A 17,315-nucleotide genomic window follows, 5' to 3' on the forward strand; every position below is an offset into this window, starting at 1 on the left:
ACAGTTTTTAAAAAATATAACTACACTACAAGTGCACATTCAATACAATTAAGCATATTTACAAGATCGGACTTTTAACTATTAAAATAGATTATTGAACTAACTGAACAATGTAAAGTGATAAAACATGTTGAATATGTAGGCGGTTGAACTCATTTTTCTGGTTTTGAAATTACTTTACTGTACACAGTATTATGCGTGCTTAGCTTTTAATACAGTTTCAGGATGATTTGAATTGCTACCTGAAACCTTTTTCTTTTATCCAACCATCTTCAGTAGACTCACATTGAGAAATGAATCTTCTAGAAGTAGATCCATAACACTATTTTTTCTTCAGACAGAGCCGTGTCTGTCATGCACATGTACAAATCTAATGTAAAAACCTATTTTAGTACCAGCCACTAAGCTTTTATGGGCTGCAATTGTGTTAGTCAACTAATGAGCACAATTACTTCATCTTTCCTATATTGGTAGCTTTTGCAAGTCATAGTGGCTGGTTTGTTGTGGAGGAGCTTTTGTTATAATGTACAGAGCAGCTCAGGCAATTGAACACCTGCTACTATCCCCCTAACTGATGTGTAACTATTATTGTCGCCAGGAAACAGATGTGAGTTCATGACACTGGAAAGTAAGTGTGTTTGGAGTTGTGGTTGAGTTTGTCTGCACGATGGGCTTCACTCTCTCTCTCTCTCTCTGTGTGTGTGTGTGTGTGTGTGTGTGTGTGTGTGTGTAGGTGGGTGGGTTTCGGAAAATATGACTTGGCATTTCCGGCCAAGATTCGATTCATTTGTTGTGCCCCTTGACACAATGTGGTGGTCTTCATTACCCACCATCAGCAAGAGATGGAGCAAAGTGGGCTTTGGGTCACCTGTGAGAACCAAACGTTACAAATTCTATCATCATTTACTTCATGTAGTTCTTTCTTCTGCGGAACACATAAGAAGATTTTAATGCGTTATAGCTGTTTTTGTCCTTACAATGAAAGTCAAATGGGGTCCAAAACAACATCAGATCCATCTGACTTTCAAAGTATTGACAGAAAAGAACTGAGACTATCTTGTTTTGTGCTCCAGAGAACACATGCTTGTAACAACATGAGGATGAGTTAATGATGACAGAACTTTCATTCTTGGGCAAACTGGCCTTTTATAATAATTATTGTCAGTGTATATTATAAGATTTATATTTGTCTTTTCTTGATAATCCACATTAAAGCAAATTATTATCAGGTAAAAAAAAAAAAAAAAACAATCACGAGAATCAACTTTAACGGGAGCAGGACCTTCAGTATATTCTTTTCTCTGTTTTCCCAAGTTCTACACACATAGCGCATTGTGGTAAGACCTCAGAAAGACTTGTGGTCGGAAGGTAAATCATGGGAGCAGACAGATCTCTTCCAGATGTTCGAATTCAGACATACACTTACACACACTTGAGAGGGAGCTCATTGGAGAGCGGTGATTTCCCTGGCCGCAGAGTGCATGAGAGGGTGAAGTAGAGTGACTGGAGACAGACAAACACACGGGATGCCAACTTTAAAGTCACCAGGAAAGATTCAAAGACAGTTGCAGACGGAAACAAATGAATAAGCACGCAGTGGATGTGTTACTCTCCTTCCTTAACCAGGCAGATTCACCGGGTCCTCTCGCTATACCTGTGCGCTGGTGTGCTTGCTTGTGTGAAGGTTAAGTGGCTTTTTGGAAAAAACCAACTGGGAAGGTCTCTCCAGGGGTTGTGGTGATGACCTCCTGTAGTAAAACAAGCTTCCCCTGTGGGAAAAACTAAACAAGTGGAAAGGGTGCGGATGGAGAAAATCTGAGCAAGAGAGAGAAGGTATATGGGAGTGTTTGGGTTGTGTGGGAAAAATGAAGTGGAGGGTTCCCTGACTGGGTGCAAGTCAAGAGATCTGGAATTTTCCAACTGGCTTTGGTTATGCCGTTGGCAGCAATTTCTGACGCACATTCTGGAGCAAAAAGGTCTGAAAACACGTCAGACGTTCAAGAGACTAATATGCGGTTAAGGCCAGGTCAAGTGCTATTGTAGAAACTTGAGGAATAAAGAGTTTAAAAAATAGATAATAAATGCATGCATTCTTCCGCCATGCCAATTCACAATTTAACCTATGCAACGGCTCTTTGCTTTTCTGATTTACACTTTCTTTTGTCTGTGCAACTAAGACTGTAACTCTTTTACATATCTCTTTAAATATCACATACACTGATTATTGAGCCGTGCCACTGTTTAAATTCACCTCACCCACCCAAACAGGTTTGAAAACCATTTTCACCCAATCAGGGACCCTCTTTCTTACAGCTATATGAGTATGTCATACGTTTTCTATACCTCCCTCTTCCTCTACCCATTTTTAAACTCTCACTGATGTGACTAAATGAGTTAGCAAGTTTCGACTTTCGGAATGATCAGCAAGCTGGACAGGTAAGTGAAAACAAAACAAGTGATAGTGAGAGACAAGGGGGGATTTTTTTGTCTATATGCGCTATGCAGATAAAGCTATCTACCCATCTTTATAAGAACTTATTTATAAAGGAATAAATCAATGCATTGGTGCATTCAGTTCATGCACTTTAATGACGTGCAAGAGCATTGACCTGTTTTCAGACTTTCTCCAGTTTCAGAAGGTGTAAATTGAAACTGATAGTTATTAGTGTGAATATCTGTGAGTGATTGTGGGAATTATTAGATGCATGTCTATTTTTACATGCACATGGTTGAGAACCAAGTCTAAACTTAACCGACTGCTAATGACTGCAGGTGTCCCAGTCATGCTGAACTATGTGATCATTCCAAGATGCTGCAGATGGGACTTTCTGAATTATTCAATTTCTATAGGTGCAAAAGTGATAATATTTTATGATTATATTTGATGTGTGATTACATTTTAGATTTGTTACATTTGAAAGTAACTAAGAACTATTTTTAGCACAATATTACAGTTTAGAAGTTATCATTAATAATGCAAGACATTTATTTGAGAATTGGAATTATGTATGCAGATATATTTTCTGAAAATGTATCTTGAATTATATTTATTCTTTTTTTAAAGACAGAGATATTTTTACTGGAAATTAACCCTCTGGTGCTGTTCGGTAATTTTTGACCGAAAAATTATATATATAAAAGTTATTGGAATGGTACAAAACTTGGTAAAGGTTTTGGCATGTGTTGTGTGAACAAAAAAAAAACAAAAAAACAATGGACATGACTCGAAAAGGTGCAATGGTCCTGAAAAAAACATTCACTTGCATTGTTCCCGGCCAAAAATGACCACAGTGGAAATGAATGGGAGGTGAATTGTATCCATTGGAAACGTTTGGTACTGCGCATAAACAAATTCTTACTGAAAGCAAATTTTTTGAGATATCAACCTCAATTTTGTCATGTTTAAAAAGAGACCAAAATTTAAGTCTGCGCTCCAAAGCATTTAAGATTTATGACAGTTTAAGTTGGAAATTTCATTTAATATAACTACTATAAGTATAATTTACTACCATAAAAACATTATTTAATTAAAATATATAGTACAATCATTTAATTGAAATTGACACGCGAACAGAACCAGAGGGTTAAAAAAAAAAAGATTTTTGCAGTGTGTACTCCATTATCTATTTTTAATAACAAATGTGATGCAAATGAATAACAGAGTGTCATGTTTTACTGTAGTGTGCTCATGACCCAGAGGAAATTCATCTTCCATTATAAGAATGTGCGCTGGGCCCGAGGGAGACACGAGACGTACCTTTGTTTTGTAGTAAAGAGACGCACCGGCCCAGACTCCCTCTCCTTTGACTTCGGACACCTGCGCAATCGCACCGGCTGCCATGTAGAAGTGAGGGAAAGATGAACTGATAATGAGAAAAGATATTATCATAAAGGCATTATTATAGAGTTAATAACTTTCCTCTTACTCATTCTTTCTCCATCTGTAACCTTTATCTCCTGTTTCATCTCAAGCTGCTCTTTCTGCGTTACTTGGGTGCATTGTGTCCGGGCCTGTGTGGTTCAAGTGTGGACGGTGCGAGAATATGTTACTCAGTGACCTGGTTCTGCTCCTGGTCGCCCTGCTCTAAATGCGCTCAACAACTCACCCACTTCCTGTCGCAGACGCCCAACCTTCGTCTGAGAATCTTTGTGTCACGCCTTTACTTCTGTGATGAAGAGGACAGCCTGGAGAGGGAAGGACTGCGACACTTGAAGAGGGCGGGAGTGCAGATCTCTGTGATGACGTATAAAGGTAAATGGGGGAGGGAACAAAGGGGGGGGGGGCGTGGTTTATATTTGTGAAGCAATGTTGCAAATTACATGCCACACTCTTGTCCTTTATTAGATTCTGTTCTGTTTTTAGACTATTTCTACTGCTGGCAAACATTTGTTGCTCGGAGGGAGAGGAGATTTAAAGCCTGGGATGACCTTCAGCAAAACTCTGTCCGACTCGGTCGAAAACTCAATCAGATCCTGCAGGTTACAGATTTAATAATCTTAATACGACCTTGGCATTAAATTACAAGATTATAATGAATGCTAACTAAATTCAATCATATCACTCTGACTACCCAGACAGCAACATAGTGTCGGCCCTGATCCGGGCCACATCTGGTACATGTGGATTCCACGCGTTGCTGTCTGGGTAATATGAGATGACACTGATGTGGCCATTTATAGCAATATTTAGTCATTAAAAAAGTGCCCCACTTTACAATTATTCACTTTATTTAATGGTAGCTTTTGTGGTTGTGATCCATATTTATAGTAGGGCTGTCAAACGATTAATCGCGATTAATCGCATCCAAAATAAAAGTTTGTTTTTACATAATACATGTCTGTGTACGGAGTATAATTATTTTCTATATATAAATACACACACATGCATATATATATTTAAGAAAATGTGTTATTTATATATAATATAAATTATATATAATATAAATATATATACACAGTATATACATGCAAATATTTCTTAAATATATACATGCATGTGTGTGTATTTATATATAGAAAATAATTATACACCGTACACACACATGTATTATCTAAAAACAAACTTTTATTTTGGATGCGATTAATCGCGATTAATCGTTTGACAGCCCTAATTTATAGGTAAATATTTGATGAGGTCAGAGGTCATGGCATATTTGTCAGTGCTAAATGACTTGCTTTCTTTTTCACTGTAGCCCTGCGAGACTGAGGATCTGAGGGATGTTTTTACTCTACTCGGGCTATGATCACAAATATGACATTCACAAATCAATGAACACTGAGATATGAACCGACTGGGATGAAGAGAAATGGTGCTGTATTATCTGAGATTTGAATCCTTTGACTTGAATTTGACCTGATCTTGTACTGTATGTATAGCATTAATGTGGTTATTTTGCATGTCAAAATAAAAGCTGTTTTTTGGCATTACTATTTTATCTGTGATAATCCAGTATTATTTTTAGTATTAACTGTCTGTGGTTCATTCACTTCAAAATTCAAATCTGGGGTCAGTAAGATTTTTGCTGTTTGAAATAAATTAAACAATTATTCGGCAAGGAAGCGTTCATTTTATATAGTAAAGATATTTAGCTTATCTTATTTAGATATTTTATCTTTTGCTACAAAAAATTTATATTTTGAATAAATTTAGTTCTTTTGACCTTTTAATTCGTCAAAGAGTCCTGGAAAAACATATCATGATTTCCACAAAAATATTAAGAAGAAACATTGATAAGAATTGATAACTGATAAGTGGCCACGCGTTTTGGCCGTTCATTTACACAAAAATGGCATTTTGGGGGCCTGAAAATACAAGCTATTGAAAACGGGTTTCAAAGTGCAAGGTTTTGAAAATGATGCCTTTACCATCACCATGTAACCAACAAAAAGGTGAATTTGTGAAAACGGTGACGTCATACATGCGTATTACATGTTCTCGAAGTGTTTCTTTACAATGTTAGTACAGCCTTTTAAGTCATTTTCTCAGATCCGTGTGAACCGGGATCATTTTGCCAGCATTGTTGTCTTTTTTTAATATATTGTTGTCATGTAAACATACCCTAAGACACGGGAAAGCAGGATACAAGAGCTCAGAGTTGCAGTGTAACACTGAATATACAAGACTTTGCCATGAAAGAGTGAAAACATATGCAGAGATTAACCAGAAAATGAGTTAGTTCAGAAGAGGCCTTAGTTCAATTAGGACATTTATAGCTTTTATAAATGTGCCTTAGAAAAAAACATTACTGATGTACATCTTGAGACAAAACAATGGAACCAATGTATTTTAAGATATGTCAGTGCAAGTTGCTTTCAGTTAAAACAGCTCAAACATGCATTTTAGTCTGGGACTATATCTTAAGCCTTGTCTGTGAAACCAGGGTAAAAGTTTGCTGAATGTTTCATTGTCCCACCAACATTAAAATGAAATGTGCAAGTATATAACTATGAACATCAGTAATGATAATTTGAATGGCTTTGTAATGTAAGTATCATAACAATGTAGTTTTGTAACGGTTAAACTCAGTTTTGGTTTCATTTTCACTGTGATCTGTTTCTGTTTTGCCTGCCTAGTTTTCTTTTGTCCTCATTTATTCATTGTATGATTAATTAGATCACATATGTTTGCATTCAGTTTCTTATCTTGTGTATTTAAGCCTTTCAGTTATTTGTGATAATTTTCTGGTGTTGTTTGTGTTTAGAGCACAGTTACGCTGCTACTCTGTTTGGAATACTGCCTTTGTTTTAATTTGTTAAAGCAATTTTTTTATTTGCATGCTAACCTTCTTTGTGGGCCAAAACGTGATGCCTGTGTAAATTCATGAATATGGTAGTATTTATTTTTATACCATTTTTGTAACTTGGGTCACTGCTCCACCAATAGATACATGTATACACATATCTATGGCTCCACACACCAAGAGATCCTTGGCCAGGGGGCTGAAGATTGAAGACCCATCCTAACATCCTAATTTGACCAAATTGGGTAAACTCAGTAATAGTGAAATTCTTATATACAGCAGTTGTTTACACAGTGTATACATCATGTGTATTGTTGAGGCTGGTATGTAGGCTACTGTGTGGGCGACTAGTGCAACATTTTTATGCAGTTCTGCCCACACTTTCTCAAGTTTATCAACATTTCTTGATTCTGGACAGTGAGTGGACATATGTTGCTTTCTTGAAACATCCCTGCTTAAAAATCCAGCATAAACCAGCAGAAATTCACAATAGTCTAAAACACACACACACACACTTGCGCGCGCATGCACGCACGCACACACACACACACACAATGTGCACTGTAAAAAAAGTTGCCGCCTTAAATTAAGTAAAATCAACTTGTTTAAGTAATTTTAACTTAAATTACATTAAACTGACTTAACACATTTTTAGTTGAATCTTGTATAACTTATAAAAGTTGAAAATTGCTTAACTTATTTTGATGAGTTGAAGCAATGTAAAAATCATGTTGTCATAACTTATTGATCATATAATTTTTTTACAGCATAGACTGAATGAAGATCATACAGAATAAGAATTTTGGATCTTCGGGAAATAATTTATTCAATTTAATATGTTAACACTCTCAGTATTATACCAAGGTTTGAAAATAAGCAGCATTGTCAATTGCATCAGAAATACTGGAAATGTCTTAGCCGAATTATTGTGTTGTACAAAAGAGGTCTTTGAGTCAAAAAGAAAACACACTCTGGTTACAATATGCCTGATGGGAATTCTAGTAAATTTGAGAAGATGAAGGTAACCAAACATATCTCTCCTCAATATACATATATATATATATATATATATATACACTGTATGTATTGTATGTATTTTTTTATTATTATTATTATATTTTAATTTTTTTAGAAAACTAGTTTATATTTCAGGGACCTACAATAAATGTTCCCTCTGTATCCCTGTTTTCCTTGTGTCCAGTAGAGGGATCTGTTTCCCATCTATGTAGTTGTGGAAACCATGTGCTCTGAGTCTGGATCTAATGGCAGGTGAAAGAGTTCTTCAACCAGAATGAAAGACTGTCGTTTTGTCTTATGAATATAATGTACGAAACTACTCAACACTGCTGGTGTAGAAAGGTACAAATCGCATTTAACGGCATTTCCGTTGATTATGATTTCAAAACTGGGAAGAAGAGGAAGAACAAAGTAACAAAGATTTCCGTCTTCCATCTGTTTACATATCAGTAAACATATTGTTGACATATTGTCTAAAAAATGTGTTATTCATGACCACAGTGAGATCAGTAAACCATTTCAGGCACCAGGCACAGGCCATAAATCAAATCATTACATCATTTCTATTTATCTCCACTTATCAAAACAAAGAATTACTCAGAGAATACACTTGTATCACAGATGTTTTGTTTCCCGGACAGGTCTTGAGTTAATTCACAGCAAGTTGCGTTCTGCAGTCTTTTTATCATGTCTGTCGCCCCCTACTGTTTGATCTATCTACAACATTCCATGATACTACATGCAAATTGGCCACTTTGTTGTGTTAAAAGTCACCATGAAATTCAAATTGACCATTCTTATTTTTTAAAAGTCCCTGTTAACCGGAAATTGCAACTGACTTGTGACCTATTTCCAAGGCTGGACCCCAAATGACTGCGGTCACGCCATCTACGCTTAAAAATATATAGCACGAGTATTACGTCTACACAAGGTTGCGCGGTAGGCTAAAGGTGTAGGCGCTTGGTGTCGGTAGACATATTTAAAAAATAAATAAAAAAATAAATAAAATTCAATTGTTTTCTGCAAACTCCACCAGATTCTTGTTCTACATCTCCCCGAGTACCACTGTGGGGAATTTCATGTTGTTCTACTGTTGTTTCATTCTGTAATAATTGCCTGCCAAAGTCATGACCAATACTATTTACCTTGCTATACAGGCATATTTGATAAATTCATAAAAAAATATAATCAAATTGTTTTCTGCAAACTCCACCAGATTCTTGTTCTACATCTACATAGTATTGGTCCTGACTTTGGCAGGCAATTATTAAAGAATAACACAGTAAAGCAACATAAAAATCACTACAGTGGTACTTGGGGAGACGTACAACAAGAATCTGGTGGAGTTTGCAGAAAACAATTTGATTATATTTTTTTATGAATTCATGCTTTACTGTTTTATTCTTTAATAATTGCCTGCCAAAGTCATGACTAATACTGTTTACCTTGACATATAGACATCTATAAATTACAGAAATGTCTGTCTGTCTGTGTGTCTGTCTATCTGTCTGTTATTCGCATATCTCTCGAACCGTTAGTCCGATGGATTTCAAACTTGACAGGTGTCTCGCTACGGGCACGAGTAAGTGCAGTGCCAAGTTTGACATTATTTGGATTGGAAATGCAAAAGATATCGGTAAATATATCGGTAAAAGAAGCACTTAGAATGTTGTGGTTTAAAAATAAATATTCTGACATAAACACTCTGTCAGCTACACTGTTTACTTATGAATATTATATTTTACTCACGGCCATCATTTGTAGTAGTCTATTCATAAACTGTTTGCTCAAGCGTTCAAGCAACATGAAATTCGCCACAGTGGAACTCAAGGAGATGTAGAACAAGAATCTGGTGGAGTTTGCAGAAAACAATTTGATTTCATTTTTTTATGAATTTATAAAATGTGTATATGTCAAGGTAAACAGCTGTTTAACTAACTAACTATTAACTATTTGATGTGCATTTTACATCTGGAAGACGTATTTTTAAGAGTGTTTGCTCATCTGCAATACGTCTATAGGACGTTTCCTGTCAGATGTCAAATAGACGTTTAGAAGATGTCTTTAAGATGTAATGATTTAGAATGTATGTTAAACTGACATCTTCTAAACGTCTATTTGACATCTGACAGGAAACGTCCTATAGACGTATTGCAGATGAGCAAACACTCTTAAAAATACGTCTCCCAGATGTAAAATGCACATCAAATAGTCGGTGCTATCTATCTACTAGTATTGGTCATGACTTTGGCAGGCAATTATTAAAGAATAAAACAGTAAAGCAACATGAAAATCACAAGTGTACGAGTCCATAGGGTGTCCCATTTGGCATTTCAGCGCTCAGAAGTGTGCTCGCGAGTGTCGCCTTTGTCACCTCGATGCGGACTTCGGCGAAGCCCGCACTTTCGCACCCTCCGCACGAGTTATCATTGCGAACGCCCAATCAGATAAATGAGGGGAGGAGTTTCGTGCCTGTTTGCCTGTCCCAAAATACACTCTCGCGTGCCCTCATGGACTCGAGGCCAGCGCCCCTTAGGTCTGAACTTCCTGACATCACCAAGTGTGAACTCGAAGGAGGTCCACAAGGCCGGAGTGTGCCATTTGGGATCCAGCCCAAGTGAAACTGAATATTGAATAGAGGGCGGGGTTTTCCTTAAGCACACCTCCTCTCCATCCCTCGCTCATATCAGACTGATGGTTGGAGGGGAGTGGTAAGGAAATTCAACACAAGCCGTCAAACTGATATCATCAGAGAAGGAACACCATTCCAGAGCATTTCCGATTTTCATTAAAGATTACCATGTCAAACAAATTTTTTTTAATTAACTTGCACGGATTAATTGTTCACCACAAGACTAGTAATGTGTGCTAACAAGTAAATAGGGTAAATTTTGATTTCATGACGACTTTAAAAGATTAGTGATTTATCACTAGTTATCCATCCAGTTATTATTTTTTTTATTCATGATTTTATATGATTATGATATTTAATCTGTTCTGGTAGTTTTCTATAATAACAAGTTATCCTAAAACCCCATGCTAAACACAACAATTACATCCTGACATATAAAAACAGGAAAGTCCAGAACAAATTAGTCTGATCTTTGAGAGTAAAAAATTAATTTTGAAACATATAAATGAAACATATAAACATTTTTATTTGCTATTGTGGATGTTGTCTTTTACTTACAGTGGTTGGTGTGAACATATACAGTATACTAGAAGAATATAAAGCACATATAGTGGTTATACAGTGGGCTTCTTTAACATTCAGCACCAGAGAATTAAAACTATGAGACATTCAACCAAGCTTATTTCAGTTCCAAGCACAAACTTTAAAATGATAAAAAGGTGATGAAAAGTGATATTGAACAGTAATGATTGTGTCCGCTTCGTTTGTTTTAGGAACACAACATTAAAAAATTCAACATTCAGATTTGTATTTGTTGGAATCAGAACTCTCTTCTTTTTATCTCTGACTTTGTCATCCATCTGACTTTAGGCCTTGTTTGCCCAGTTTTTTGGGTAGCCACGGCGACAGTGTCTCCTAGTTGTCCTCTTTTGGCGTTTCGGCCACCCAGATTTCTCTCTACAGAGTTCAGCTGAAAGAGAGAGAGAGAGAGAGTACTTACCACCATAAGATTGAGTTTTTATTTTGGATCAAATAAATGCAGCCTTGGTGAGCATGGAAGTCTTCTTTTTATTGATTCTAAACTTTTGAATGGTAGTGTAAGATAATAAAGTCTCCCTGTAGTCAATCATTTTATCCCTTTAAACTCACCTTTGATCACCAAAATGACATATTTAAACGTTTTTTCCTTGAAACTTGAATGTAACTCTACACCCTTGCCTCATTTAGTATATGTGGTTCTATGAATATGAAAATTAGACCCGCCTCCACTCACTCACACCAGCTCAGAGATCTACTTGTTGACGATCACACGTTGACATGATTGGTTACAAGGTAGTTTGTGATGTCAGAAACACCAGAGATTTCAAATCGTGTTTTTGAGACTGCCTTTGGTTCATTGCAGTTTTAAGGAGAAAATACTCAGCAATGGTGTTGTCTTATGCAGTTGCACATGGTTTGTTTCAAAACACATTAAAAACACCACATAGACATATAAACAACATTAAAAGCTTGATTTTCACCACAGGGGCACTTTAAGAATATACAGATAGCCTACATTCTCTGAAAATAATCCAAATATTTTTAATATGAATAATATCTCAATATTATTTTTTAATATTCAACTATTCTTAATATCACACTGTAAAAAAATGTATGATCAATAAGTTGGCAACATATGTTTTTACACTGCTCACATTTTGTGGGGGGGTGGGGGGGGTGGGGGTGGATACACTATATCACAACAATATATATATAACAAGATGGTCCGTTCCAATTCACATTAGTGGGATGTTCTGTAGTTTGAAAGTGCCTCACCCATCAGGAGCTCGTCTTGCTGGCACACGGTCCTCACACAGATCTCTTTGTTGATCACATAGACTCTTGGAAGACTGGAGGAAACAGATGTCATTTATTTCACACGCACCATGTCAAATACAAATCTCGTTTTGCATGTTCAGCAGAGGAGAATTTCAGCAGGAAAGATAGCTCTGTGTTAGTCACCTGTAGAGACAGAGAGATTGAATACATCTCTTTATCGGTCGATGAACCGAGTACATCCTGGTGCAAGGGTATGTTTCCTCTCTGCAGTCTGTGGGACAGAAGCAAGACTGTTATTGTCTTGATACAAATGGCGTACTCGCATTTACTGCATATACAAACTCACCTGGTGGCAAAGCAGAAACATCAATTTCCTGTATTTCTGGCAAGAAAAGGAAAAACACAGCAAACTAAAAATGTGTACGGGAGACCAGGCCTAGTTATCACTCTTTTGACTCAGGGTAGGTTTGTGTGTGTGTAAAGACACATACTTTAATACTTTAAGTACTTTAAGTCTTGGCTACAAAAACACTAAAGAACATTTCTGCGTTATGACCAGGGAAAAAGATACAGTTCATTCAACAGGCAAATGGGTGAGTTGCCACAACAAGGACTTTTGAGGCTGTATGAGAAGAATACCTTTTTTTGAAATATGGTTTATACAAAATGTTTTTTGTTTATGTGTGTTTAGGGGGTGGGGGAGTGTTATTTGTATGGTTTTTTTTTTTTCTGCCTGGGGACTGCAGATGTAAATTAGCCTGCGTAAATTATGTAAATTAACTCTGGTACAATGCATCAAATGTGTTACATACATTTATGTTTGAAATTGCACATGGTCCCTAATAAAATAAATAAATAAATAAATAAATAAATAAATAAATAGAAATAGTTTATCTTTTGACAAGAGAGACATTTTCTACAAACAGCAGTTTTCATCCTTTTTTTTAATTTACTACAATTAAGAGTGGCATTACAAACAAATTTAATTAAATATTTATGTAATTATATAAATATTATAAACTAGGCTATATTTATAACAATAATGTTTAACTGAAATGATTTAATAAAATATATAAATAATCTTTCTGAATGTTCTTTAGGGTTTACACTTTTTATTACCAATGAATTTAAATGACTTTTATAGTCATTTGTGATTACAAGGTTTTTAATTTTTTACTTACAAATAGGAATTTCTACCAGATGAAATATTTTTAGAGGTTGACATAACTCAAAATAAATATATACATTCATTATGAATATTTTCTTGATTTTTTTTTCCTTGACTGATTTTCTTGATTTTTTTTACAACTCTTTACTTTTTAGACTATTTTTTAGACTGTTGGTAAATATTAACAATACATTTAAATTATTGTAAAACACTAATTATCCATGAAACAGCAAAACAAATATATAATTTAAATGATAATAGATGACATGACAACTTGCCCCTGACATTAATGAAAATACAGTATATATGTAATGAATAGGTGTTTTAAACCAATGTACCAAACTACTCCTGAAAAAGCAAACACACACACACACACACACACACACACACACACACACACACACACACACACACACACACACACACACACACACACACACACACACACAATCATTTTAACAAAACAGTTACAGTGTCATAGTGAATTACCAGCTTGTTGTGCCCGGACAGTAACAAGTACTGTGAGAGAAGAAGAAAAAAAAAGCAGAAAAGATTTGTTGGCTGGGCATTCAAAAGGAATCATTCATTCATATTAATTAAATTAATTGGCTTCTGTTTGGTTGTTTTGATGAACTTACCAAAGAGACAACAGCATAGCAGCACAGAGACTGGATAGCTGCCCATCTTTCAGGGTCTTTACGGGGTCTGATCACAGCTCAGGGCCTGGAGAAAGAGAGAATATTATAACAACCCCGAAATAGCTTTCAGAGTATTCAAAATTAAAGTGGATGGTATGGAAGACTGTTTCCCCTTCAGAGTAAAAAGTAAAATAAATAACGATTATAAGGTTATTGTTGAGATAAAGTAAGAGTTAATACATTACCGTCCAAATGTTTAGGGTCAGTAAAATTCTTTTTGAAAGAATTTTCTTTTGCCTACCAAGACTTATTGATAAAAATACGTTAAAAACAAGAATATTGTGAAATAGTATTAAATTTTAAAATAAGTGTTTTCTATTTTTAATATATTTTCAAATGTAATTTATTTCTGTGATGCAAAGCTGCATTTTCATCATCATTACTCCAGTCTTCAGTGTCACGTGATCCTTCAGAAATCATTCTAACATGATGATTTGCTGCTCAAGAAACATTTCCTTTTATTATCAGTGTAGTGTTACTTAATATTTTTGTGGACATTTGTTTTCCAGGATTTTTTGATGATTAGAAAGTCAAAAGAACAGCATTTATTATTTATATCCTATTTTTTTTTTTTTTTGGGGGGGGGGGGGGTATTTTGTTTTGAGAAACCTTTCAGCCCAGTCACTGTGTATCCGTGTTCCGGCAGAACAGATTTTCTCCTAAGTAGGCCCTGTTGTTAACACATTTAAGAGTCACCATGCACTTCCAAAATCTAACCATTTATAGGCATCCTCGAAAGACTTGGACAAAATCTATAAATTCTAAAAGAATTCTGTATGAGAAGGCAGACCAATCTAGATTTCCATTTGCCTCTGACTCATGCAGATTCTCATTTATTGATGTCACAGAACACGAGTTCTCTGTTCTCAATCGCTCATTAAAGATATCAGTTACAGCTGTTCCATCCGTCCAGCTTTGTCTGTTTCCTTGTCTCTCCCCAAGTCTTTTCCTCTAAGCCTGCATTTCTGTGTCCAAGACATGAGCTCACACTAAAGAATGTGCATTCCCACCCCTCCCTGTGGTCTCAACAAAATCACACACACACACATGCTTACATACACACACAGATGCATAAAATCACACAAACTCATACATAAACACATCTGCACTCCTATGCATTCCCTCAGACCATAGTTTCGCCTTAAGATTCAATTCCATATTCATAAACTGACAACTCAAATGTGCATGCATCAACACACAGTTTGCACTCACATTCTGCATTATTTTTCATTTGAAGTGTGTATTTCTTATACCGCTGTGTGTTTTTTTTTCAAGAGTAATGCAGATTTTTACATATTCATCTCATTAAGATTTTTTTCTACCCACATTCTGAATGCATATCTTCTGTTTTACTGTGTGCATGTTAAAAGCAATGACCAGATGATGTGTTATGACGATGGTAATGATGTAATATTATAAAAAGAATTTGTTTTTATAATACTTACAAATTTCCAATCCTCTGTTGCTCCTTGTGTTTTTCAGAATCCTTTGGCTTTTACTTTCCCCTCCCTTTCTCTTCCCTCCCCTCAACATCCCTCCGCCTGTCTCTCTCTCTCTCTATTGCTCATTCGCTCTTCCCATTTTAATTCAAATTTTGGAGTTATAGCCCTTATAGATAATAAGGTTTTATAAAAAAAAAAAAAAATTGGGGGCTTGACCTTATAATTTGGTCTTGGGCCCTGTTTGGCAGTCCTGCATGGGTGATTTATTTTGTGTTCTGAACCAGAATATATATATGTATGTATAAATTATATATATATGTGATAACAATATATAATTGTGAACTTGTGAAATGATATTCATTTTGTAATTCACTACGGTTCCTACATGGTGAACATAATTTGACCAGGGTTAGGTGCTTCTACATCAGTTTTATTCACCTATCATTTCCCTCTGATTTTGGGGATAAGTTAAGATAGGTTAAGTTTATGGGTAGGGTTAAGATTAGGGTTAGGACTAAATTTTCAGACTCAAATGTTGTTCCAGGATCAACTAAATACATTGACCCATGTCTTACTTGGCAAAATCACAGTGTCTGTGCAGACATATCTATCCACCAGCAGGCGTCACCACAGAGCGGTGATTGGCTGTTCTGAACATGTCTGACAGCCAATGATCACCATACATTTTCATTGTAAGAAAAAGAGATGATTTGACATTTTCATAATAACATTATGTTTTCCATAGGTAATAAAAATTACATTAAAGTCAACATGTAAGTATTATTCAGTCATATGAATAATTATAATAATTATTATTATTAATATTAATAATAACAATACTAATAATATGACTTACATTTTCACTGTTATTAAAATTATTATTATTTTAATGTTATTTTTGTTCTTAATCTGCATTTTTGTCTTGCTTTCCATTAAAAATAGCTAAACATCCTTTATGAGATACATTTTTTTTAAAGAAAATCTATGTAAGATACTACATCATGAATTACTATTTGACCCCACCAGCTATTTGTTCTTTGTTTTAGACACAAATCACAATAAAATAAGTTAGATTTATGCTAAATTTTAAAAATGTATATTTTCTGAAAATAATCTTAATCTTTTTAATATTATTTATGAAATATATATTTAATTGTTAATATTAATATCAGTCTAATCTTCTGATATATGGCCGAAGCACGCGCACAGAAAGCAGGCTGTCAGAAGGTGTGAGTATTAAACTAAATTCTCTTTCACGTCTTATTGCGCTTAAACTGTCAAATACACACAAGGTTGTGTCAAACAAAGTTCACATAAACACAGTTGGTTATGTCTGTGAACGTAAACAGCAAGAAATCACATGTGTATATTAGATCTGAGTATTAAAGTGAAAGCAGTGTAATATACAGCACCTACTGCTATATTCTGTTAATATGTAATATTATATTCTGTTAATATTCTTTCAACAAAAGAAAAACAGAAAATCACTCACTGCTCTTGACTGAATAACTTTAGTAGCTGTAATAAGAATACATTTCTTATATGAATGCTGCTGTTAAATGCTCTGGCGAGGAGATAAACAGGGCGGGTCTATGCTAATAGGGCAAAGTCCGTCAGCAGTCATGGGCGGGGCCTAAGAAATGTGACGTCAGATTGCAGAAACTGCTTATAATTTATGGGGATTAAAAAAAGAGGATTTTTACCATAGGTTGGTTGTGTAATGCGTACATACACTGCTGGCACATTTATGTTCAAATGTGTAAAAGTGAATTTTGCTCATTAGGTCCACTTTAAAGTCAT

At 35.3% G+C, this 17,315-nt stretch overlaps 2 protein-coding genes across 2 annotated transcripts; one reads left to right on the forward strand and one right to left on the reverse strand.

The window, feature by feature from the left end:
• Positions 1–2,416: 2,416 nt before the first annotated feature.
• On the forward strand, positions 2,417–5,243 carry aicda (activation-induced cytidine deaminase; the record flags this gene model as incomplete). Its single annotated transcript, XM_081387988.1, has 5 exons — positions 2,417–2,436; positions 3,682–3,847; positions 3,973–4,252; positions 4,364–4,479; positions 5,193–5,243. The coding sequence occupies 5 exons, from the start codon at positions 2,417–2,419 to the stop codon at positions 5,241–5,243; spliced, it is 633 nt and encodes a 210-aa protein (XP_081244114.1).
• A 5,648-nt stretch (positions 5,244–10,891) lies between these two features.
• mfap5 (microfibril associated protein 5) lies at positions 10,892–15,594 on the reverse strand. Its single transcript, XM_081389035.1, has 7 exons — positions 15,519–15,594; positions 14,014–14,098; positions 13,865–13,894; positions 12,554–12,589; positions 12,391–12,478; positions 12,205–12,278; positions 10,892–11,359 (listed from the first exon to the last, which is right to left on the reverse strand). Exons 2-7 carry the CDS (start codon positions 14,057–14,059, stop codon positions 11,256–11,258), a joined length of 378 nt encoding a protein of 125 aa, XP_081245161.1. The 5' UTR covers positions 14,060–14,098; positions 15,519–15,594; the 3' UTR covers positions 10,892–11,255.
• Between the last annotated feature and the right edge of the window lie 1,721 nt (positions 15,595–17,315).

This window comes from Scardinius erythrophthalmus, assembly GCF_964197995.2.
Source record: "Scardinius erythrophthalmus genome assembly, chromosome: 16".
In the NCBI taxonomy this organism is placed as follows: Eukaryota; Metazoa; Chordata; class Actinopteri; order Cypriniformes; family Leuciscidae; genus Scardinius; species Scardinius erythrophthalmus.